Source organism: Peromyscus maniculatus, chromosome 1 (assembly GCF_049852395.1).
Source record: "Peromyscus maniculatus bairdii isolate BWxNUB_F1_BW_parent chromosome 1, HU_Pman_BW_mat_3.1, whole genome shotgun sequence".
In the NCBI taxonomy this organism is placed as follows: Eukaryota; Metazoa; Chordata; class Mammalia; order Rodentia; family Cricetidae; genus Peromyscus; species Peromyscus maniculatus.
Genome location: NC_134852.1, coordinates 16,417,541 through 16,442,190, shown reverse-complemented (window position 1 = coordinate 16,442,190; position 24,650 = coordinate 16,417,541). Strand labels below are relative to the sequence as shown.

At 45.1% G+C, this 24,650-nt stretch overlaps 1 protein-coding gene and 1 pseudogene across 3 annotated transcripts; one reads left to right on the top strand and one right to left on the bottom strand.

The window, feature by feature from the left end:
* Nucleotides 1-60: 60 nt before the first annotated feature.
* LOC102917250 (uncharacterized) lies at nucleotides 61-15,206 on the bottom strand. 2 transcript variants are annotated; one of them, XM_006980003.4, is made up of 4 exons: nucleotides 14,776-15,206; nucleotides 10,985-11,111; nucleotides 5,646-5,735; nucleotides 61-1,913 (listed from the first exon to the last, which is right to left on the bottom strand). In XM_006980003.4, the coding sequence occupies exons 1-4, from the start codon at nucleotides 14,800-14,802 to the stop codon at nucleotides 358-360; spliced, it is 1,800 nt and encodes a 599-aa protein (XP_006980065.1). In that variant the 5' UTR covers nucleotides 14,803-15,206; the 3' UTR covers nucleotides 61-357. The 2 variants fall into 2 exon arrangements, with proteins under 2 accessions (XP_006980065.1, XP_042123682.1); XM_042267748.2 differs by lacking the exon at nucleotides 5,646-5,735.
* Nucleotides 15,169-24,650, top strand: LOC107401575 (uncharacterized; annotated as a pseudogene). Its single transcript, XR_013050817.1, has 4 exons — nucleotides 15,169-15,370; nucleotides 16,008-16,083; nucleotides 20,982-21,192; nucleotides 22,291-24,650. The product of XR_013050817.1 is annotated as an uncharacterized LOC107401575 (transcript).

The following is a 24,650-nucleotide window of genomic DNA, read 5'->3' as shown; positions in this document are numbered from 1 at the left end:
GGGCGAGGGCCTGTGACCTCCGAACACCCACCTCACTCCAAGTAAACTGAGGGGCTGACATCAAAGTGTCATAGGTTTGTCAGGGAGACCTGGGAGACCTGTTTTTATTTTGGTCTACATCTGCTCCTTTGTGAAACAATTCCTGAGAGAACACTGTAATGTAAGCTAGGAGAGAGACACGGCTGAAGCTTTTCCTACATGAAAACAAAACAAAACCCAAACCCCCATACCATGGGTCTCTTCCCTGAGTGAATTTTCATGGAAAATAAGGCTACAAAACTGGGGTCTGCTGCCAGTGTTGGTCTTCAGATGACGAAGAATATTCTGCGACAGGAGTTTTTTTATTTCTCTCTCTCTTCAGTCAAGACACTTGTGGGTTTCTCTTTGGTATAAACGATCAGATGCTGAGGAATTGGTTTCCTGTGACAAAAGATGTCCCTCAGAGGTTAACTTCAAGAAGTCTTTCCCTAGAAGGAGTTCTCGGAGGGTGACGGAGGTGTGTGTGCTTGTGAAAGGGCTTCCCTCGTGTGACACACTGCTAGAGTTGCCCTCACTGTGCATCCTTTGGTGCTGACTGAGGGATGAGCTGCGGCTGAAGGCCTTTCCGCAGTCACTGCACTTATACGGCTTCTCCCCGGTGTGTATAATGGCATGGCGAATGAGGTTTGTGCTCCAGCAGAAGGATTTCCCACACTCAATACATTCAAAAGGCTTTTCCCCACTATGAATCCGCTTGTGCCTCGTGAGGCCTGACATACGAGCAAAGGCCTTCCCACACTCCACACACTCATAGGGCTTCTCTCCAGTGTGGATGCTGAAATGACGAATAAGGTCTTTCCGATTGCTAAAGGCTTTCCCACATTCTCTGCATGCAAAGGGCTTTTCTCCAGTGTGGGCCCTTTTATGCAAGATGAAAGTGGAGCAGTGGGTGAAGGCTTTTCCACACTCACTGCACACAAAAGGCTTCTCCCCAGTGTGAATGCGCTGGTGCCTCTTGAGGTACGACCTGTGGTTGAAGGCTTTGCCACACTCGAGGCACTCAAAGGGCTTCTCCCCAGTGTGGATCACATAGTGGTGGATCAAGGCTGCACTCTCAAGGAAGACTTTCCCACACTCACGGCATTCATAGGGCTTCTTTCCAGTGTGCGTCTGCTGGTGCCACAGGAGGTAGGACCTGTGCTTAAAGACCTGTCCACACTCAAAGCACTCGTACGGATTCTCCCCACCATGAATGACACAGTGTCTAAGGAAACCTCCCCTATGTCGAAAGACTTGTCCGCATTCTGTACACACGAAAGACTTCTCTCCCGTATGTCTCCTGCCATGCAAGACAAAATTGGAGCGGTGTGTGAAGGACTTCCCACATTCACTGCACTTATAAGGCTTCTCCCCACTGTGGATCCGCTGGTGCTGGGTAAGGTATGACTTGCGGTTGAAAGCTTTTCCACATTCCAGGCACTCGTAGGGCCTCTCTCCAGTGTGGATCATCTGGTGCTGAAGGAGATGAGTGCTCTTTATGAAGGTCTTCCCACATTCTGTACACTCATAAGGCTTCACTCCAGAGTGGATTTTCTCATGTCCAGCAAGGAGGTGTTTCTTATTAAATACCTTCCCACAGTCACTGCATTTGAAGACAGGTTCCTCTTCCTCCTGTGTGGGCGTTGGGCACAATTCCTCAGCTGTCCCTACATCATCTGGTATAGGACCCATTTTCCCAGGAAGTTTCTCCACCTGGGCCTCTGTCTCTTGTATGAAGAGTCTTTTCTGAACTTGTGATGGATCATTGGGGCCTTTGGTTTGCACCCATTGTAAGCCTCCTGGGGTTCTTGTTGACTTTTCCTGGAATGAGATTCCCTCAGACAGTTTTGGCTTGTAAGTGGTAGAGCCTATGGACTTGGTTTTTCCACTGTCACCTAAAACAAATTCAATGCACAACAGGGAATGTGAGTAATAACATCATAGAAAAAACAAAACCATGCTATTGAAAATACATGAGCACACCCTGCCCCCCCAAGAAGATAAAAATAGTTCCTCTCTGCCTACTATATTATCTCCAAAGCCTAGGTTAGCAACTTTTTTTTCTGGTCCTTGGATTCTAAATGCTGTGAAAGGGAGATGTCGAGGGAGAAACTGGGTCAGGCCTTTCAAGGAGTTGTTTTCAAAATTACAGGCTGGATGTGGCTTGTCAGAGTGAGACTGACACCTTGAGGTAAAATTTCTCTAAGTGATGTACCTAATACTGTCTCCATGGAAGACATGAAATATATGATGAGAAAGAAAGCACCCACAGGGAGCTCAGCTTTTTGTTCAGCATCATAGGAAATACCCTTCAAGTACCAGAGGTGTTCAGAATTCCTTTTCAAATTCATGATGCATTCCTATCGTTAAAACTGGTAAGTGGTGTTATGATACTGTCAGTGGGAGGTCCTGGCGGGTAGAGCCAAGGTGCCCCATTGCGGGTGAGAGACAGAGATGCCATGCAGACAGCACTCAGGGAAGAGTTTCATTTGGTGAGGGGGAAGAGAGAGGGGAGAGAGAGAGAGAGGGAAAGAGAGAGAGAGGGAGAGAGAAGGGCGAGGGGTTCAAGAGGTGCACACCTCGTGGGAGGAAAGCAGAAGAGAGAGGAAGGGGAGGTGTTTTTCCTTGGAATGAGGCTTTTACATCAGTATGCAGGGCGGTGCCAAAGGGCTGGGATTTCAAGGGGCAGGCCAGAATGTTAAGAAGTGATTTTTCTTTTTTTCTTTTTCCACATAGGTACTTCATTTCTGGCCCACAAGCAATTTACACAGAAGAGATGACTCAGGAAAAGGCATGGCTATACAAGAAAAGCAAATAAACCAGGCGGGCGCACACCTTTAATCCCAGCACTCGGGAGGCAGAGGCAGGTGGATCTCTGTGAGTTCAAGGCTAGCCTGGTCTAGAGAGTTGAGTTCCAGGAGAGCCAGGGGTACACAGAGAAACCCTGTTTGGGGAGGAAAAGGGGGTTGGGAAAGAAAAGCAGATTATATGATTAAAAGGTTCGGAAAGCCAGACATAATGGTGGATTCCTTTAATCCCAGCACTTGGGAGGGACAGGCAGGTGGATCTCTGTGAGTCTGAGGCCAGCCTGGTCTACAGAGTGAGTTACAGGACAGCCTGGGCTACATGATAGAAACCCTGTCTCAAAAACAAACAAACAAAAAAACCAAGGTTTCATTTGGGCTGGAGATACTGTTCAGAGAGTAAAGACACTGCTGGCTGTACAATACAGATGAGAAAACTATCTTTGGAAGAGGAAGGAGAAAACCAACTCCATAAAGTTGTTCTCTGGCCTTCACACAAGTGCTACCCCTCTCTAATAATAAATTTTAAAAATTAAAAAAGCAATTAAGGGCTGGAGAGATGGCTCAGTGGTTAAGAGCACTGACTGCTCTTCCAGAGGTCCTGAGTTCAATTCCCAGCAACCACATGGTGGCTCACAACCACTTGTAATGAGATCTGGTGCCCTGTTCTGGCCTGCAGGGACACATGCAGGCAGAATACTGTATACATAATAAATAAATAAATCTTAAAAAAAAAATTATCTCCGGGCGGTGGTGGCGCACGCCTTTAATCCCAGCACTCGGGAGGCAGAGGCAGGCGGATCTCTGTGAGTTCAAGGCCAGCCTGGTCTACAAAGCGAGTTCCAGGAAAGGTGCAAAGCTACACAGAGAAACTCTGTCTCGAAAAACCAAAAAAAAAAAAAAAAAAAAAAAAAAAAAATTATCAGCCTAAGCCTGGGCTACAGAGTGAGTTCCAGGAAAGGCGCAAAACTATACAGAGAAACCCTGTCTTGAAAACAAAACAAAACAAAACAAAACAAAACAAAACAAAACAAAACAGTGGATTAAAAAAAAAAAAGCAATTAAATCTAAATGCCAACTAACATATGGATGGTACCTAGCTTTAACAACTCCAGGGTAGAACATAGTGGGAAGACAGGGGCAAGAGATTGACTTTTAGTATCTGAAGGACTCTAATGAACAAGATTGGAAAGGGTAGTAGATAGAACAGAGTTGCGGATGGAAATCAGCAGAATAAGAAAGGACACCTTTCCCCTCGGTGTCTGGAAGGAAATGGGAGGAACAGTTACTAGGTATGACTCATGTGAGACAAAGGCCATGCATACCCTCTTCCACATGGGCTGCACAGGTGCATTAGAATTCTCCAGGAGCCGGGTGGCAGTGGCGCACGCCTTTAATCCCAGCACTCGGGAGGCAGAGCCAGGCGGATCTCTGTGAGTTCCAGGCCAGCCTGGTCTACAGAGTGAGATCCTGTACAGGCTCCAAAACTACACATAGAAACCCTGTCTCAAAAAAGCAATAGGCAGATGACAGAAGATGTGTGAGTCCCTGAACAGCTGTGTGACACAAAGCTCCCAGCTGTCCACACAGACAATGGAATGAGTGAGAAAAAGCTGTATACTGAACCACTGAGTCTGGAGGTAATGCTAACTTAGTCATACTTATTGTCGGTCGTGGTTTGAATGGCAGTGTCCCCCACAGGCATCTGAATATGTGGTCTCCAGTTGGTGGCACTGTTTAGGGAGGCTCAGCGGGTGTGGCATTGCTGGAGGAAGCACATCACTAGGGGCAGGTTTTGAGGTTTCAAATGCCTTGCATCATTCCCAGTGTGTTCACTGCTTCCTGATTGTGACTCAAGATAGGAGCTTCTCTAGGTGCCAGTTCTGCTGCTTGCCATCTCGCTTCCCTGCCATGGTGGACTCTTCTCCCTCATGAGCCTTAGCCAAATAAAATTGCTTTCTTTTATAAGTTGCCCTTGTGATGGTGTTTTATCATAGCAACAGAAAAGTAATGAATACACTTCAAACCACAAGTGATCGTTAGCTTCACAAGAGCCACAGAGCTTATGATGAGGAAGCCAGGTTGTAGCTCAAGCAGGCAGAGGGGATCCTGAGACAGTAGCTTCTGAGGAGCAGTGACAAATGGGGCAGGACAGGAGAATCAAAAGAGCCACAGGTCGGCAGGGTTCCATGGCTTCAGATCCTGAAGTGATACACTAAGAAGTATCCCAGCAGGCTGGAGATGTGGCTCAGTAGTTAAGAACACTTGGTCTTGGATCTGAGGAGATGGCTCAGAGGTCCTGAGTTCAATTCCCAGCAATCACATGGTGGTTCACAACCCTCTGTAATGAGATCTGGTGCCCTCTTCTGGCATGCAAGCAGAGAATACTATATACATAATAAATAAATCTATTTATTTTTTATTTTTCGAGACAGGGTTTCTCTGTGTAGCTTTACGCCTGTCCTGGAACTCACTCTGTAGCCCAGGCTAGCCTCGAACTCACAGAGATCTGCCTGGCTCTGCCTCTAGGTTACTGGGATTAAAGGCGTGTGCCACCACCGCCTGGCTAATAAATAAATCTTAAAAAAAAAAAAAAAAAAAAAGAAAGAACACTTGGTCTTTCAAAGGATCTGAGTTCAATTCTCAACACTCCCATCAGGCAGCTCATAACAGCTTGTAACTTCAGCTGCAGGGGATCGGTGCCCTCTTCTGGCCTTTGAGGGCACCTTCACTCCTGTGGCAAATACTCACAGACACACAAATAAAAAGAAGCTTCCCAGGAGACCCCTGTCCAGACCTGCAGGCCCTCCACTGGACTCTTACCTGAGCAGGTACTTTGGGACTTTGCCACTGCCCACGGTTCCTGCCCTTGCTCCAGCTGGCACAGCAGCTCCAGTCTGGGAACAGGATACCCTTCAGGGAGAACAAAAAAGCACACGGAGATTTTGGTGAAACAAGATAAAGACCCTCCATCTCACCGGATTTGGTCTGGATCTTGGATGAAGCTGCTCCCATCTACACAAAAAAAGGTGAAACATAACTTAGAAGCTAGACGTTTGCTAACCCATACTAAACAGTCCATCAGAAACTAATACTTGGCTGGCAAGACCACTCCATAAGTAAAGGCACCTGCTGCCCAAACCGAGAACCTGAGTTTGATCCCTGGGACTCACAAGGTGGGAGGAAGAGAACCAACTCCCACTTGTTCTCTGATCTTCGCACACTGTAGCATGCATGTACATGTGTGCACACAACATTTTTAAAATGTAATACTTTTTTATTTGATTTTTCTTCTCTCTGTCTCTCTCTCTGTCTCTCTCTGTGTCTTTGTCTCTGTCTCTGTCTCTCTCCTTTTTTTTTTTTTTTTTTTTTTTTTTTTTTTTTTTTTTTGACACAGGGTTTCTCTGTGTAGCCCTGGCTGTCCTGGAACTCACTTTGTTGACCAGGCTGGCCTCGAACTCACAGAGATCCTCCTGCCTCTGCATCCCAAGTGCTGGGATTAAAGGCATGTGCCACCATGGCAGGCTTGCTTTGTTTTTTTCAAGACAGAGTCTCACTATGTAGCTCTGGCTATCCTTGAACTCACTATGTGGACCAGGCTAGGTTCGAACGCACATAGATCTGTAGCATGAATTCTAATTGGTCTTATTACTAAAAAACCAAAGCCAGATATTGGGATAAATGCTGAAAGGTCAGAGGAATCAAGCCACAGCCACTTCTCACCTCGCCAACTCCTCAGCCAAAAGGGGAAGATCCTGTATCCACAAATCCTCAGACTGAATGCCCATGAGTCCTCGGCCAAAAATACTGAGTTCCTGTCTCTCCCGCCTTATATGCCTTCTCCGCCAGCCATATCACTTTCTGTCCTAACCTTCCTAGTGCTGGGATTAAAGGCATATGACTCTCAAATACTGGGATTAAAGGTGTGAGCCATCATCACTGCCTGGCTCTGTTTCTCCTTTAGACTGGATTAATCTCTTGTAGTCTAGGATGGCCTTGAACTCACAGAGATCCAGATGGATCTCTGCCTCCCAAGAGCTAGGATTAAAGGTGTGTGCCACCACTGCCTGGCCTCTATGTTTAATCTAGTGGCTGGCTCTGTCCTCTGATCTTCAGGCAAATTTTATTTATTAGAATACAAACAAATTATCACCACATTTCCCCTTTTATCTAAAATAAAAGGTTATAACTAATATAAGAAAAACTATATACAATAAATACAATAACTACATACAATATATACAGTCAAGAATTACATTAACAATGACCAGTCCACTAACACTGAATTTGACAAATTCAGAGAAAATACTCCATTATTTATCCTGTTTTGGTGAATCCAAAGTGTTGTACCTAATTCACTTTCTTTTTTTTCTTTTTTGGATTTTTGAGACAGGGTTTCTCTGTGTAGCTTTGCACCTTTCCTGGATCTCACTTTGTAGACCAGGCTGGCCTCGAACTCACAGAGATCCGCCTGCCTCTGCCTCCCGAGTGCTGGGATTAAAGTCGTGCGCCACCACTGCCCAGCCCTAATTCACTTTCTATCCTAACTTGTATTACCAACCAAAAACTATCTTTTGATGTCTTTCAAACTTATATACTTTACACCTCTTTAGTGAGTTTCTTTTCTAAATTTGTTAACAAGGAAAACTAAACTATCTAGTCTTCAACTCCATCAAAGACTCAAGAAGGAAATAATACTGAGTAAGCAGGAAGTGCAAACAAGCGACTTCCAAAAAAATGTGAGAAATGACAGAAACAACTGGCTGCTTGAACAGTCACACAAAGTTCCTCTGCAACACTGGGGCATCCATCTTCATCCTACAGGCCTAGAATATCTGACAGAATTATCTGTGAAGGATTTTCTGAAGGGCTGTCCCACCTTGTCCTGGCAAAGTTTCAGGGAAGCCTGTCTATGCAAGAAAAATCTGCCTCAAAAACCAGAACAAACAAACAAACAAACAAAACAAATAAGTTATCTGTATTAGTCTGTTTTTTTCTGCTGTAACGAAAGGATAATACAGTAAACAATATAGTAAGATACCAGGCTTAACTCACTCTTGGAGACTGATAGTCTACCTCAGTAATCCCACTGGTTTGCTCCCATGGTTGAGGAGAAGCAGGAGCAGATGGATGATGAGCAGGTATGACACAGCAGACAGGAACAGTCATACCCTTTATAACTGCCCACTCTCACAGCATCTGGCTGGGCTCCCACAAGAACAACAGTGGGTGAAGGAATCTATTAACCACTACTGTGATGGTTAGCTTTGTCAACTAAATACTAAGTACAATTACCTAGGAAGAGAACCTCATGAGGTATTATATACACTGGGTTGGCCTATGAACATGCTTGTCAGAGGATTGTCTTAATTAAGCTAACTGATGTGGAAAGACTCAGCTCAGTGTGGGGGCAGCAGTCCTGAAATGTAATGAGCTACAACCCCATTTTTTTTTTTTTTTTTTTTCAAGACAGGAATTCTCTGTGTAGCTTTGGTGCCTGTCCTGGATCTCACTCTGTAGACCAGGCTGGCCTCGAACTCACAGAGATCCACCTGGCTCTGCCTCCCAAGTGCTAGGATTAAAGGTGTGCCACCACCACCTGGCAACATCCTCATTCTTAAAGTTCCCACTATCTCAACAACCTCATGTGGAAGGACAATCCTGCCCTCACAAAAGCCTGGCACACAAAGCCAGTATGCATCTTCGCTGATGGAAGTTTTTCGTTAGATGCAATGCCAAGTTTTGAGATGTGCATGGTGGTGTATATATATATGCCTGTAACCCCAGCACCTGTAAGGCTGAAGCAGGAAAATCACTACAAGTATGAGGGTAGGCTAGCCGGGACTATCACTGTAGACAGTTTCACCTCAAAAAATGGAGGTGGGGGGAACTGAACAAACTTTTATAGTGTTCTTCCTATAAGCCAAAGACTCAATATGGATTCTATTTCAGAATTTTCTCACAGCATCATAACCATTATCAAGACCATTTTATACATGGACAAGCCAAGGCTCAGGTTTCACCACAGGGGGGTTGTGAGGGAGAATGGCTAAGACAGAATCCTAGGCCCAGCCATCTCTTTTCTACCTGCTGTTTACCCATGAGTGCAGGCACAACTGGGGTGCTAATCATGAGGCTCTTAGTAATGGCAGTGGTGCCTGGGACCCACATGGCTGACACACATGGAGACTAGTGCCACGCTGTTCTGAGCCCTCTCCTGTAACGACTTATTTACACTGACAAGAGCCATGGAAACGGACATTCAGTACGTTCACATCTAAACAGATGATGCCGGGACACGGGGGAGTCGGATAACAGGTCCAGGGTGACACGGTTTTAAGGAGCAGAGCTGGGGGCTGGAGAGAGAGCTCAGTGGTTAAAGCACTCGCTGCTCTTGCAGAGGACCTCGGTTTAGTTACCAGCACCCACGTGGCAGCTCAGAGCTACCTGTAACTCCAGTTCCAGGGGATCCAACGTCCTCTTCCGGCCTCCATGGGCACTGCTTGCATGTGGTGCACATATTGACAGGAGGGATATACACATGGACACAAATTTTAAAAATAATTGGAAGGTGAAAAAACCAAGGCGCAACGCTGGGCCTGGGACCAGAGACCTGGCTGCAGACTCTGGACTCCCAAGTACCACAAAAATGGAGAGAGCCACAGACACCCCAGTGGGCTCAACAACGGAGAGAGGGTAGTAGGTGGAGATGCGGCAGGGCCTTAGACAGGCAGATAAATTATCTTCGGTAGCAGAGGTCAGAGAGGGACACACTCGGTGGTCACACTGCAACACTTCACTTCAATTTTAAGAAAACTGAACATTTAAGCCAGGCGGCGGCGGCGGCGGCGGCGGCGGCGGCGGCGGCGGCGGCGGCGGCGGCGGCGGCGGCGGCGCAGGCCTTTAATCCCAGCACTCAGGAGGCAGAGGCAGGCGGATCTCTGAGTTTGAGGCCAGCCTGGGCTACAGAGTGAGTTCCAGGACAGACAGGATACACAGAAAAACCCTTTCTCAAAAAAAATAAATAAAATAAAAAATAAAGAAGTTTTTGTATCTATTGAGGATGGCGTGTCATGATGTGTGTGTGCATGAAGGGCAATAAGAAGACAAATTGTGGGGCTCAGTCCACCATGTGGGATCTGAGAATCAAACTCAGGTCACCAGGCTCGGTGGCAAGCACCTTTACCACTGAGCCACATCACAGGTCAGAATATTTAATGGTCGGGAAAGATCTTGTGAGAAGATGCCGACTGTGCTGAGAAATGGTAGCCACGTGAAATGCCGCATCATGCTAACAACTCCCTGAACAAAGGAAAATGCCTAGTGTGCTACCTTGATGGTGAGCAGAGAAGCCAGAAAGACTGCCATAGGGTGAGTCTCAGGCTGATGTGAACATGTGAAAGGAGACCATAAGGGTCTTATTTATTTATTTGTTTGTTTGTTAAGATTTACTGTGTTGTTTATGTGTGTATCTGTTACTTCTCTTTTGTTGTGATAAAATACCATGACCAAGGCAACTTATAGAAGGAAGAGTTCATTTCAACGGGGTAAGAGTTCACAGTAGGGAGACATGGCAGCAGGCAGGCATGGTAGTACGGGTAGGAAGCTGAAAAATCCTATCACTAGCTATAAGCATGAAGCAGAGTGAACCGGAAGGAGGGTAAGGCCTTAAACTCTCAGAGCCCAACCTCAGTGATGTGCTTCCTCTAGCAAGGCTGCACTTTCCCATAACCTCTCCAAACAGCATCACCAACCAAGGACCAACTTCAAATGCCTGAGTCTATGGGGACATTTCTCACTTAAAACACAGTGTGTGCATACGTGCATGCATGTAATTCCAAAAGGACTGCCTGTGAGTTTGAGGTCACAGTGTGATTCCAGGTCAGCCCGAGCTGCAGAGTGAGAAGATCCTGATTTTAAAAAGCTGGGGTAGTGTAGGCTTGCGAGCTGGCTAAGTGGGTAAAGTTGCTTGTCACCAAGGTTGGCAATTTGAGTTTGAGTCCAAGGACCCTTATGCTGGGAGGAAAGCACTAGTTTCTGCAAGTTGCCCTTTGACTCCTACACACGTGTGTGTGCACCTGTTAACACATTTATACATATGTATACAAAATAAATAAAATATATTTTTAAAATATTTTTTAAAGTAGAGTAGAAAGCCTTACCCAGAGAGACCAGGAACCCAGAGATTTCCAGCATCACCTCCTGGTAGAGAGTCTTTTGAGCAGGGTCCAGCTGCCCCCACTCCTCCTGGGTGAAAGCCACAGCCACATCTTCAAAGGTCAGAGACACCTTGCAAAGTCAAACAGAGGCATCAGTGTTAGCCTTGGGTTCGATGAGAGGAGCTGGCCCATGCCTCACGGAAGCAGATTAAGAGGGGCGAAGGCCCGAGCCACACAGGGCATCTTCACGCCCATGTTCCACTGTGCGTTTGGGGGGTTAGCGAGAAAATGCCTGGAGAACACAGAGGTGCAAGGAGAGAAGGATCCTGTGTTAAGAGTCATCAGAGCCTGGCAGCTCACACCTATAACCTCAGAACTTCAAGGCCGAAGGTAGGAAGATTGCTATTATTTCAAAGCCGACCGGGGCTGCACAGCAAGCTCAAGGCCAGTCTGGACTACATGAGACTCTGTCTCAAAACAAAAAAAGAAAAGAACTGGGCCGGCAAGATGGCTCAGTGGGCTAGGGCACCTGCTGCTAAGTTTGCTCACCTGAGTTCGATACCTGGGACTCATATGGTAGAAAGAGAACTGACTTCCTGAAGTCCTCTGACCTCTGCACTCAGGCCCTGACATGTATGCACACACACGCCCCATAAATAAGGAAAGTTAAAAAAAAAAACAATGAAAAATATACCATAAATAAATAAATACACGTGAAAAAGATCACTACCCCAAACAAAGTCAGAAGGACAGACAACAAAAACATGTGGACTACGAGATGTGGACAGTAGGATTCTAGAAAATCAGAAGAATGAAGACATGAAGGTGATACCAAGACAGGTACAAGGAGAGCCTCTCCATGATGTTTCTCTAGGGCTGCCAGGGTGGCTCAAAGGGAAAAGCACCTGCTGTCATGTTGTTCGAATCTAGATGGTCTTTTAATAAAAAACCCAGAGCCAGATATCAGGGTGAAAGCTGAAAGATCAGAGAAGCAGAACAGGCAGCCACTAGTTCTTACCTCTACGAAATCCTCGGCCTAAAGAGAGTGCGTTCCTGTTCCCTCACGCCTTATATACCTTTCTCTGCCCTGCCATATTACTTCTTGGGATTAACGGTAAGTGTGCTTCCCAAGCAAAGACATGAGACCTCAAGTGCTGGGATTAAAGGTGTGTGTCACCACTGCCTGGCTCTGTGTCTAATCTAGTGGCTGGCTCTGTCCTCTGATCTTCAGGCAAGTTTATTAGGGTACACAATATATCACATGTCAAGACTGATGATCTCAATTCCATCCCTGATACTGACATGGTAGAAAGTGAGACACACACACACACACACACACACACACACACACACACACACACACACACGCGCGCGCGCACAAACGCACACACACACTGAATAAATGTACAAACAAAATGAAATAGTTCTATCCGACAATAGGAATTTTTTAAAATTTCTTATTTTTATGTGCACAGATGTTTTTGCCTGCACTGATGTCTGTCTGTCTGTATGAGGGTGCCAGATCCTCCAGAACTGGAGTTACAGACTGTTGTGAGCTTCCAGGTGGGTGCTGGGAATTAAACCCAGGTCCCCTAGAAGAACAGCTGGTGCTCTTAACCACTGAGCTATCTCTCCAGCCCCCAACAATAGGAATTTTTAAAGGAGAAATTCTCCAATGCTCATTGTGAAAATTGTCTTAATTTCCCATGGCCTTTGAGGTCACCATCATCAGATCTTCACATTACAGTGAGTGACTCGAGGCTAAAGGAGCTTTACCAGCTCACCTGGAGCCACTCAGTACTACCAAAGGCAGGGACCGCACACTGGCTTAAGGCTGTTGTAACAGTAATTCTGACACTCCATTAACAGCAAAGAGAATATAAAGTGAAAAGCTCATTCCAAAAAGGAGTTGCAGAGCTGGAGAGCTGGCTCAGTGGCTAACAACAGTGGACCTGAGTTTGGCTCCCAGCAACCACATCAGTATCTCCAGCTCCAAGCATTGTATGGCCTATTCTGGCCTTTTCGGTCACTTGTACTCATGTGCACATACCCTTATGCTAACATATGCTATCATTGCTGGGCGGTGGTGGCACACGCCTTTAATCCCAGCACTCGGGAGGCAGAGCCAGGTGGGTCTCTGTGAGTTCGAGGCCAGCCTGGTTTACAAAGCGAGTTCCAGGAAAGGCGCAAAGCTACACAGAGAAACCCTGTCTTGAAAAACAAAACAAAACAAATGCTATCATTTAAGAAAAAAATGTTTTTCATTTCTTAAAAAAGTTAGTGAGTTTGTGTAGTGTTTCCACTCCTTTTTGCTGACAAACCCATTTAACCACTTCTGAAAAATGCCCTTTTGACATGGCTAGACAAAGCACGTCTTATAGCTGGCTTCACAACTGATGTGCTTGAGTTGGTTGTGGTGGCTCACACCCATAATCCGAGCATTAGGGGAGCTGATACAGAATTTCACATTTGAAGCCAGCCTGGGCTACGCAGTAAGACCTTGTCTCAATACAAGGACAATAAGAGAGTTATTACCATCTACTGGAGACAAGTCCCTGACCAGCTTCCCCAGTAGCCTAGACCTTTCTTAGGCTTCCTAGATTCCCAGGGAAATTCCACAATGAGACGCCTACCTTTTTCCTTGCAGGATTCTGACAGCCCTGCCGCTGTTGTTAGGACACTTCAAAAACTGGGAACACAATGGTCGAGGATAAACAATACCAGCGGTGGCTCTCAGAATCAAGTCCCTTCACTGGGTATAGACGACTGGAAGCTGAAAATCCTTGGAGAAGACTACACTATTTTGCTCTTCATTTCTCCATCACGGCAACCTTACAGGTACTGCTGGGCCTTCTTAAAGGGCCAATATACCTGTATTCCTCCAAGTATGTCTCCCTGCCCCGAATGCCCTGATCTTGACTTTCTGAAACCAGTACTGTTGCACAGAGGCCTAGGCGGTCTCGGTGGGTCCTTGCACGCACAGTAGGAGTTATTAGTATGACTGAATTCTTTAGCGGAAGCATGATTTACTCTTGCAACAGCTTACCCATGACAATGTAAAAAAAAAAAAACACCTCTCACCTCAAAGCAGGGAAGGAGTGTATTCTGAACCCAAATATGGGTGACCACGTCCCTGGAACTCCCATTTAGGTTAAACCAAATGTCACGTTCCAAAAGTTTTAAGATACAGAACAAAGGGCATAAAGATACTTTTCAAATACCCTCACGAATACATCAGGCAGCTAGGTTTGAGCTCCGTGGAGAAACCTCTGCTATAGGTCTGCGATGCTATCTGAAGATTTTTTTTTTTTTAAGGTTTCTGGTTTGTAGAAGCTAGAGACTTGCTAAGATAACACATCCAAAACATCTCGTCTATGTTTCACAAAGATGTTAGGTCAGTCACTGAGGTGGGTAAGGAATAGTTATTAAGGTGGCTAAAGATAGCCCAAGATAATCAGTAAACAGGCTCTTGACCTGCCACATTCCAATCCCTCCACCACCACTGGCGTTCTCAATCCGCTGTCAGGTGCAGCAGCTCCCTTCCGGAAAGGCCAGTTCAAACTGGGCATCTTTCGGGAGCATCCAGGACCGCTGACGAATTAAGTCGTCGTCACCACCACCACCACCACCACCACCACCACCACCACCACCACCACCACCACCACCACCACCACCACCACCACCACCACCACCACCACCACCACCGTATCCAAAAGAATGACAGCGGCAGAGCTCCATCCAGGGGGGCTGTCTCGGTTCCCTGAGCAGAGATTTAAAGCTCACAGGCCACTCACCTGCGTGTGGTCCTTCCCGGCCGCCATAGTCGGACTTTTCGGGGGAAACCAAGGGCCTTGCAGACCTCGGCCGAATCTCCCCAGGCGGGTCCGGCCTTGGCCGGGTAACCACGGAAACCGGCCGTACTCAGGACCGCGGGGTCTTCCGTGGAAATGACAAACCTGCCCCCAGCCGTTGCCCTTGGGGGCTGCAGGCTGAGGGACGAGGGCTGAGAGGACCAGACCACACAGATTCGGACCGGCTTCTGGGGAGAATTCCTATGTTCCGGTCCTTTTCGAATTCGGCCACAGGCCTGAAAACTGACCCTAAGGTTTCCGATGTGCACTTAACTTAAACCCCTTGGGAACCGATGTGCGGAGACAAAAGGCGTCCCTGGTGAGCAACCCGGAAGTGCTACCCGTTCTGGTCCATTATTGGGCCCGCGTGCAGCACAGTCTTCTGGGTAATGTAGTTTTGATAGTGTTTCCCACAATGTCCTACCAAACTGGGAGCTCTGCACCCAATAAGTTTGAGAGGCGCTCAAAGGTCCCAGTTTCTCGCAAATGCGGAGAAATCTAGAGGACGAAGTCTGTGGGGAAGGACCCAGGAACAAGGGTAAGATCGCCGTGCTTCGTCCGGGGAAATCGAGGCTTGGGAGGCAAAAGGATTTGCCCATCTTAGGGTTAATGCAACTGTGTGTGGATCCTGACGCTGAGCTCATCTCTCGATTTGTGCCTTTCAGATACTTCCTACCAAGATCGTTTTTCTGAGCTGGTGATAGAAAATGTAGCTTAACATTTTTCGTGGGGAGGATGCTGGAATCCTCATCTCAACATACTATTCCATCATTCATCCTTAGGTATTTTGTGGCCCAAGACAGCCTCCACAAAGACACGGACTTCTGGGTCACTAGATCATTGGCTTTGCGGTCTCCTGACGTGTGAAGGCTGAAAGGATAGGAGGTTTAGGGGCCTCAGAGTCAATCTGATAAGTCTCTAAGATAGAAAAGTAAACAGTCATATAGGCAAGTCAGCCTATGTCTGAACACGGGGAATGGACCTAAGCCTGGGCATATAAATTTGGGAGTTGTGAGCCCTATGTGGTTGTTCACACTTACAGTCCCAGCATTCAGGAGAGTGATGCAGGAGAATTGCCATAAACACCATGGCAGCCTGGGCTACAGAGTTCTCCCTCCCCATCTATTCCCTCTTTCTTTTTTGAGATATATAAACTCTATACTCTCGACTTCCAGCCAGCCACGTGCTTTCCTGTGATTTCAGCACTTGAGAAGTGGAGATCAGGAGTTTGAAGTCATACTCAGCCCTATGGTAAGTATGAGGCCAGCCTGGGCTACGTGAGACCTTGTCTCAAAAAGACCAAAAACCAACAACAGAAAAATCTCCAATTAATAACTTTCTTTGGGTTCTGAACATGAATGTGATTATCCAGTTTTGGTGGCTGATTTAAGTCACTTAACATAATAGCCTTTGGTTCCTTCCATGTTGTAGCAGTTGACAAGATTTAATTATTTTATGTGACTGAATAGTATTCTGTTATATGTTCACACTATTGGGGTCCGAGGAAACACTGAAGAAAGACCCCAGACTCAAATAGTATACATGCAGGGTTGTTCACCTGTACAAAATGGTGACAAGCCTGAGAGGAGCATGCAGACTCCTTTTAAGCACAGCTAGGGGAATTTCAGGGATGGTTAGGTCATCTAACATAATTGGTAAAGCAAGCAGCAGTTACATTAGTATACTTTCAGTTGACTGAGGTTTTGTCTTTGGATATGCTTTGGTAAATTTCAAGGGGAGTTGCAGGAACTGTCCTTGAGACATTGTGGGGCTAAAGACAATCAGGCCTCGTTCATGCTTTGTCCCTTGTCCCCGAATATAAGGCTGTTTGTTTGACAGCCCTTTGTTTAAGAGACTGAAATTTCCCATAAGGAAACATGCTCAACTATGTTCATAGCAGCACTATTTGTAATAGCCAGAACCTGGAAGCAACCTAGATGCCCCTCAACTGAAGAATGGATTAAGAAAATGTGGCACATATACACAATGGAGTCCTACTCAGCAGAGCAAAATAGTGACATCATGAAATTTGCAGGCAAATGGATGGAACTAGAAAAAATCATCCTGAGTGAGGTAACCCAAAGTCAGAAGGACAAACATGGTATGTACTCACTCATAAGTGGATTCTAGATATAAAATAAAGAACAATCAGACCATAACCCATAGAACCATAGAGGCTATATAGCAAGGGGGCCTTAGGATGACTGTGGCTTATGATAAGTTTTAGTTTTGCTCAATCACTGGACAAGCTTTAGTGAAACATTTCACTGTTAAGATAAGAAATTGTACTGTATCAAGCTGGGGGGAAAAAGTCCTCACAGGTAAAATCCTTGAGAGAGAGAGAGAGAGAGAGAGAGAGAGAGAGAGAGAAAGAGAGAGAGAGACTGAAATTTTGACCCAGCTAGTAAAATGGAGGAAGTTTAGACCTCTCATATACTACATTTTATTTATCCATGAACATATAAGTTGATTCCATTTCCTGGCTATTCTGAATGGTACTGTAACAAATCTTGGAGTACAGATTTCTTCACCCTCTTGATTTTATTTCCTGGGGTATTTTTGTTGTTTTTGGTGGTGAGTTTTTGTGGGCTTTTTGTTTGTTTGTTTGTTTTTTGGTTTTGTTTGTTTGGTTGGTTTTTCAAGACAAGGTTTCTCTGTGTAACAGCCCTGGCTGTCCTGGAACTCGCTCTGTAGACCATACTCACCTTAAACTTACAAAGATCTGCCAGTTCTGCCTCCAGAGTGCTGGGATTAAAGGCTTATGCCACCATGTGTGGCTTTGTTTGTTTTATTTATTAAGGTCAGAGTCTTGCTACCTAGCTCAAGTCGGCCTAAAACACACCAATTCTCCTGCCTCTCGTCTTCAGTGCTTGAATTTGAGAAATGCACCATTAAGCCCAGTTCTGATCCTGTTTCCTTTGGATATATAACTAGAAGTGGGAGTGCTTGATTTTAATTTTGGCTCTTTTGAGACAGGATCTCGCACTGTTCCCAGCTGGGCCTTCCAAACTCCCTATGTAGAGCAGGCTGACCTGGAACTCACACTCACCCTCCTGTCAGCCTCTCCACTGTTGGAATTAGAGATTTAAAACATCTAGAGATTTACTGTCCATTTGTACTTTGTCACACTTCCTTTTGTGTATGCTTTTTGGGTCTTTTACATCTATACATATATTATGCACCTATTATATATTTTACATATAACATAAACTGTTCATGTATGTGCACATGTATTGTTGATCATATATTCAATATATTAACATATTAATCATAACAATATGTATACATTAATAATTGTATAACATGTGATAAATATAATAAGTAATAATTATTAGGTTGCTAATGTTATATATTTCATATATAATATGTGACAGTATATAGTGTATGTATCATATATGCAATTAAGAGTTATAAGTAAGAGCCTGGAGAGAAGGCTCAGCGGTTAAGAGCACTGGCTGCTCTTCCAAAGGTCCTGAGTTCAATTCCCAGCAACCACATGATGGCTCACAACCATCTGTAATGAGATCTGGCGCCCTCTTCTGGCCTGCAGCCATATATGCCGGCAGAACATTGTACACATAATAAATAAATAAATCTAAAAAAAAAAAAGAGTTATATGTAAGAAAGGAGGGTGTTGGGGCCAGTGAGATGGCTCAGGAGGTTAAGTTACTTGCCACCAAATCTATCAACCTGAGTCTGATCCCCGAGACCCATTGCCCATCGTCATAGAAAGGGAAAACAGATTCTTAGCAAGTTGCCCTCTGCCCACATGTGTACCGTGGTGTGCCTGCACACCACACATGCGCAAATACAGAATGAATGATCTAATTACAGAAGTAAATAAATGTTATTTTAAAAAAGAACTGAGGAAAAACAAAAGGGAAGGTATTACATTTGACTGTGTAACGTCCCCCCACAGGATGGTATGCTTTTATAAAAATTACATTTTCTTTCTTTCTTTATTTTGTGTGTACCTGTGAGCGTGGGTGAATATGTGGTAGGTGTGTGCATGCCAAGGCCCAAACGTAGCAGTTAGAGCACAACCTGGAGGAGTTGGTTCTCTCCGCCCGTGTGGGTTCTCAGGGGTCAAACTCGGAGCGTCAGGCTTGCCCTGAGTCCCTCTGCCTGCTGAGCCATCCCACCAGGCCCCACTATCACGTACCAGCAGTTCTACAGCAGCAATGGTGCTGTTTCGGAAGGCTGTGGAACTGTTAAGCACTGTGGTCTGGCTGGAGACCAGGAGAAAAGTCACTAGTACAGGGGGACAAAACAGAAGACTGGGGTGGGGAGGATGGCACATTCCAGAGAAATTCTGATCTTTCGTGCCCCCCCCTCCCCAGTTCCAAGCAAATCTTCCTCCCCAGGGTTGTCTTGACTTGAAAAGAACAAGAAATGAGTGATTCCAAGGTGAGTTTTTATATTTATTTATTTATTTATATTTATTTTGCACAGGACCACGAATCTAGTGTACGGCAAATAGCTTTTTACTACAGAGTTGCATCACCAGCCCCTCTGGTGAGTTTTATTAAAACTTGAAATCAGGAGGCCTGAAGATATGGCTCAGAGGTTGAGAGCATTTGCTTACTGCTCTTGTAGAGGACGTGGGTTCAATTCCCAGTGTCCGAATGGTGTCTCACAGCCACCGACAGCTGCAGTTCTAGGGAATTCGGTGTCCCATTCTGACTTCTGCAAGCACCAGGCAAGCACGTGGCACACACACATATATGTAGCTAAGCATTCACACACACAAAATAAGTCTAAACAACAACAAAAACCTTGGAAATTAGCTGGGGGTGGTGATGCACACTTGTAATTCTAGCACTTGGTGGGTCGAGGCAGGAGAATCAGACAGTGAAGACTTTGGCTGTGTAGTAAGTTCAATGCCATTCTGGGCTACGCGAAACCCTGTCTCAAACAAAATAACAGCAAAAATAGTAGCAAGCAAGGTGGCTGAGGCTGCAGATGGCTCGGTGGGTAGTGGTTCTTGCTGACCAGGCTGTTGGCCTGAGTTCCATGGAAGTCACATGGTAGGAGGAGAGAACCAAATCCTGCAGATGTCCTCTGACCTCTATACCCACACCCACATATGAATACAAGATAAATAAATAAATGAGCAAAATGTAATAATAATGACTTTTACAAATTTAAAATCCCTCCAAAAAAAAAACAAAAAACCATGTCACTCATACTCCTGTTGTTCACAGTTAGCTTCTCCTATTGAGCTGCCCATGTTTTCTTCCTTGCCTTTATTAAAATCAGCATATACTCTGATTTCTTTTTTTTTTTTTTTTTTTTTTTTTTTTTTTTTTTTTTTGGTTTTTCAAGACAGGGTTTCTCTATGTAACAGTCCTGGCTGTCCTGGAACTTGCTTTGTAGACCAGGCTGGCCTCCAACTCACAGAGATCCTCCTGGCTCTGCCTCTGCCTCTGCCTTAATCTTCTGGGATTAAAGTCATGCTCAAACCATTATCTGAGGCAGAACTTTGCTTTGCAACCCAGGCTGGCCTGTAACTCTCGACCCTGCTGTTTCTGTCTCCCGAGTGCTGGGATTAAAGGTGTACAAAACCATGTCCAGCCAAGGTGAACATCATTTGGCCACTGCCACCACCCACTTTGTCTAAAATCCACCTCCAGATATATCACTGAAATATAAATTTTCTGGAGTCTTTTCTTTTAACAGAGTTCAGTAAGATGGATGCATGAATAATCCTCAGGATTTTAATTAGATTGCATATATTTAAAAATTCAATTTGTTTTCTACCTTATCATAGTATTCAGTAAACTCAGCACACAAGGCATTGGGCACATTTTTTATATTTCTAGTCCTCAGAAGCAATTGGAATCTTTTTGTTATGAGGTTTGTTTACTTGGTTTGTTTTTTTTTGTTTGTTTTGTTTTTGTTGTTATTGTTTTGTTTTTTGAGACAGGATCTTGCTGTGTAATCCTGGCTGACATGAAACTAAAAATTTAGATTACCAGGCTGGCCTTGAACTCAGAGATCCTGCTGCTTCTGCCTCCTGAGTGCTGGGATTAAAGGTGTGCACCACAAGCCCAGCCTTGTTATCATTTTGAGACAGGGTCTCACACTGCACTGGAACTTCATATCTAGCCCTGTTTGGCGTCTCACTCACAGCAATCCTCCCTCCCCAGCCTTGTGAACACTGAGTTTCTAGGCATTAGGCACCACACCTGCCTTCAGTGATGGCTTCCTACAGATGGAGATTTGCTGTTACAGGGAGAGTGACCTTTGAGGACATCACTGTGACCTTCACCCCAGAGGAGTGGCAGGGTTTGAACCCTGAGCACAGACACTTGTATAAGGATGTGATGTTGGAGAACTACAGCAACCTGGCCTCTGTGGGTGAGGAGGGCTTTGGGACTGGGGAGGGGGTGATGGCCTGAAGTCTGAAATAGACAAGGACCTTTTCCAGGTTGAGCAGGTTTGTTTCTGGTCCACTTTTCACTGTTGGGGTATCCTATGTGAGTCAGGATTAGGATGAAGCAGGAAAGGAGTGTCAAGTTTTGTGGTTGTGTTACTGTTTTTCCCCTATTTTCTTTGTGTGTGTGTGTGTGTGTGTGTGTGTGTGTGTGTGTGTGTGTGTGTGTATCTGTATACCTATATCTATATCTATGAATGAACGTGGGTGTGTTCATGTCACGGCATGCCTGGTGGAGGTCAGAGGACATTTGGAGGTTCAGCCTCATTTCACCCTTTGACTGTATTTGAGACCAGGTGTCTCATTCACTCCTGAATACAACTGACTACCTGGTCCACGAGCCTTTGGGGATTCTCCAGTCTCTGCTTTGCTGACATTACAGAAGTGTCTCTGCCATGTCAGTTTATACCTGAGTCCTGGGGATTCAAACTCAGGTCCTGACACTCTCACAGCCAGGGCTTTACCACAAGCCATCACCACACAGACCATTTGTTGTTGTTTTTGTTTAAAGATAATTTTTCTAAATTTAGTGTGTGTGTGTGTGTGTGTGTGTGTGTGTGTGTGTGTGTGTGTGTGTATGCCACATGTATTCAGGTGGCCATGAAGGTGATGAGAGGGCATCAGATTCCCTGAATCTGGGGTTGTAGGCAATTATGGGCCCCCAGAAGTGGGTGCTTGGAGACTAACTGGGGTCCTCTGGAAGAGCAGCAAATGTCCTGACCTGCTGAGCTGATTTATTTTTATTTTAAGTTATGTGTATCTGTGTGTCAGCATGTTCATGAGTCCAGAAGAGGGATTCTCTCCAGCCCCTTTCACAGTCTCTTGACTAGTACTATTGGTAGTTAGTCCCTGGTAGCCCATCTGCTTGGTGGCACAGCTGATCAGACACTTCCTCAGGGAGGCTAGACAAAGTCCAATTCCCTGAGACCAGAATGGCCCCACTTGGTGATTTCTAGCATCTTCATCTCAAATCACAAGTATGGAAGGTTTCTCATATAACATTTCTCTGTAATACATTTCAGAAAAAGACCAGGATATTGAAAGGCAAGGTGGGATGAACATAAATTTGGAGAAAAGTCTCAAGAGAGGAGTTGTATCCATACACAAGAAAACATTCACTAAGCAAAATGTACCGCACATAAAAAGATGTTTCTCCCAAGCAATGATGATGTTTCTTCAAGATTGAGGCTCCTCTGTGGGAGCCCGTTCTGGGGTTCCTCGTGGCTTTACCCAGCAGGTCCGAATAGAGGATGATCAGGACCACGGGCCTGAGTGCAGGTGTCTGAGATGGTCTGCACTTGGCTGTGCTGGGGGAGGAGGTCTTTTGCTCCACCCCTTGGCGTCTCTATAAAAACCCTGGACCAGAGACAGTCCGGGCCCGTTGGAATAGGTTCCAGGCCCTCTCGAGGCTATCCTTTATTTTCTATCTGTTTATCTCCACAAGATTCTCCGCTATAAATCCTTCTATCTAATATTTCCTGCTGCTCGCACTCAAGAAAACTCTGGGAAGCTGTGGGGGTGGTGGGTAAACGCCCCACACTCCTCGTAATATGATCTAATTGGAAGGCATTTGAAACATTGTTTTGATAGGAGTCCTTCAATAAAAAATAATTCTAATGAATATAGAAAATCAGTTGGCTCTAATTCATGGAAATCTATGAAAAACCATTTTGAATGTAATGCCTGTGGAAAGTTACTCGATTCAAAGCCACACCTTCAGAGGCATCTGAGGATCCATAATAGGGAGAAATCCTTTAAATGTAATGAATGTGGAAGAGCATTCAAAATGCGTAGAACCTGAATAAGCATCAGAAAACTCATCCAGAGAGATCAGTCTGTAAATGTGATGAGTGTGGAAAAGCCTACAGGCAGAAGACCAATCTCATTCAACATCAGAAAATTCATACCAAAGAGACACCCTATAATGCCAAGCTTGTGGGAAAGCCTTCTCCTGGGTGTCACCTTACAGTAATCACAAGAAAATCCACAGGGATGAGAAAGCCTATGAGTGCAATGTATGTGGCAAGTCCTTCAAACGGATCAAAGCCTTTAGTCAACATAAAAACACTCACAAGGAGCAGAAGCCTTACAGATGTAAGGACTGTAAGAAATCTTTCATTTGCAAGTCTGCTCTTGTGAAACACCAGAGAACACACACTGGAGAGAAACCCTACAAATGTGGGCTGTGTGAAAAAGCTTTTGCCCAGAAAGCAAATGCCATCGATCACGAGAAAATCCATGCTGGGGTGAGGTCTTATGAGTGTCATCTCTGTAACAGGGCTTTTGTCCAGAAGAAAAACCTCACTCAACATAAAAAAATCCACACTGGGGAAAAGTCATATGAATGTAATAGATGTGGGAAAGCCTTCTCTCTGAAGTCAAACCTCGGAGTTCATCAGAAAATTCACAGTGGAGAAAAAGCCTATGCATGTAACGAATGTGGGAAATCCTTCAGCTGCAAAGAACACCTTGATTTTCATAAAAAGCTCCACACTGGGCAAAAACCTTATAAATGCTCTGAGTGTGGAAAAGCCTTTGCTGACAAGTCATATCTTAGTGGTCACCAGAAAAGAATTCACACTAGATAGGGACTTTGAGCACTTCAAATACATGGAAAATACATTTATGGGATGGCATGGGATAGTCATCCCAAAAATTGATGCAAAATGGCCTACACTTTTCAGTCTATCACAGAAAACACGGAGGACTTAAACTGAGACCATCCTTTGAGGACAGGTTTAGCTCATTCCTTCATAGATATTTGTATTGTCTTTTTAAAATGTATATGTTGCCATATATGTTTGTCATGGGTGTAAAGATGCCTAGTGGAGCCAAATGATGACATCAGGTCCCATGGTGTTGCAGGTGGTTGTGAGCTGCCTCAATGGGGTGCTAGGAACCAACGTCATTCCTCTGGGAGAACATATGTTCCTAAATGCTGAATCCTCTCTCCAGGCTCGTGTTTCACTTTAATATTTTATTTATATATCTTATGTGTTTGAGCATTCTGTTTTGCCTGCATGTATGTCTGTGCCACACGTGTGCCTGGTACACATGAAGACCAGAACACATTGGATCTCCTGGAATGAAATTACAGATGGTTGTAACTGCCATGTAGATAACAAATCCTTGGAAGAGCAAACAATGCTATGAGCTCTTCTACCATCTCCAGCCACACTGTTTTGCTATTTTTGAGGTGAAATCTTGTTATATTTCCCAGACTGGACTGGAACTTCTGGGCTCAGGTGATTCTCTTGCCTCAGCCTCCTAAGTAGCGGGGACTTCAGATGCATGACACATGTCTGCCACAAAGCAAACATTTATAAAGTGCCTTTAGACTAACATGACTGAAGAGATACCAATAAACTAAATCTGTCCAAAA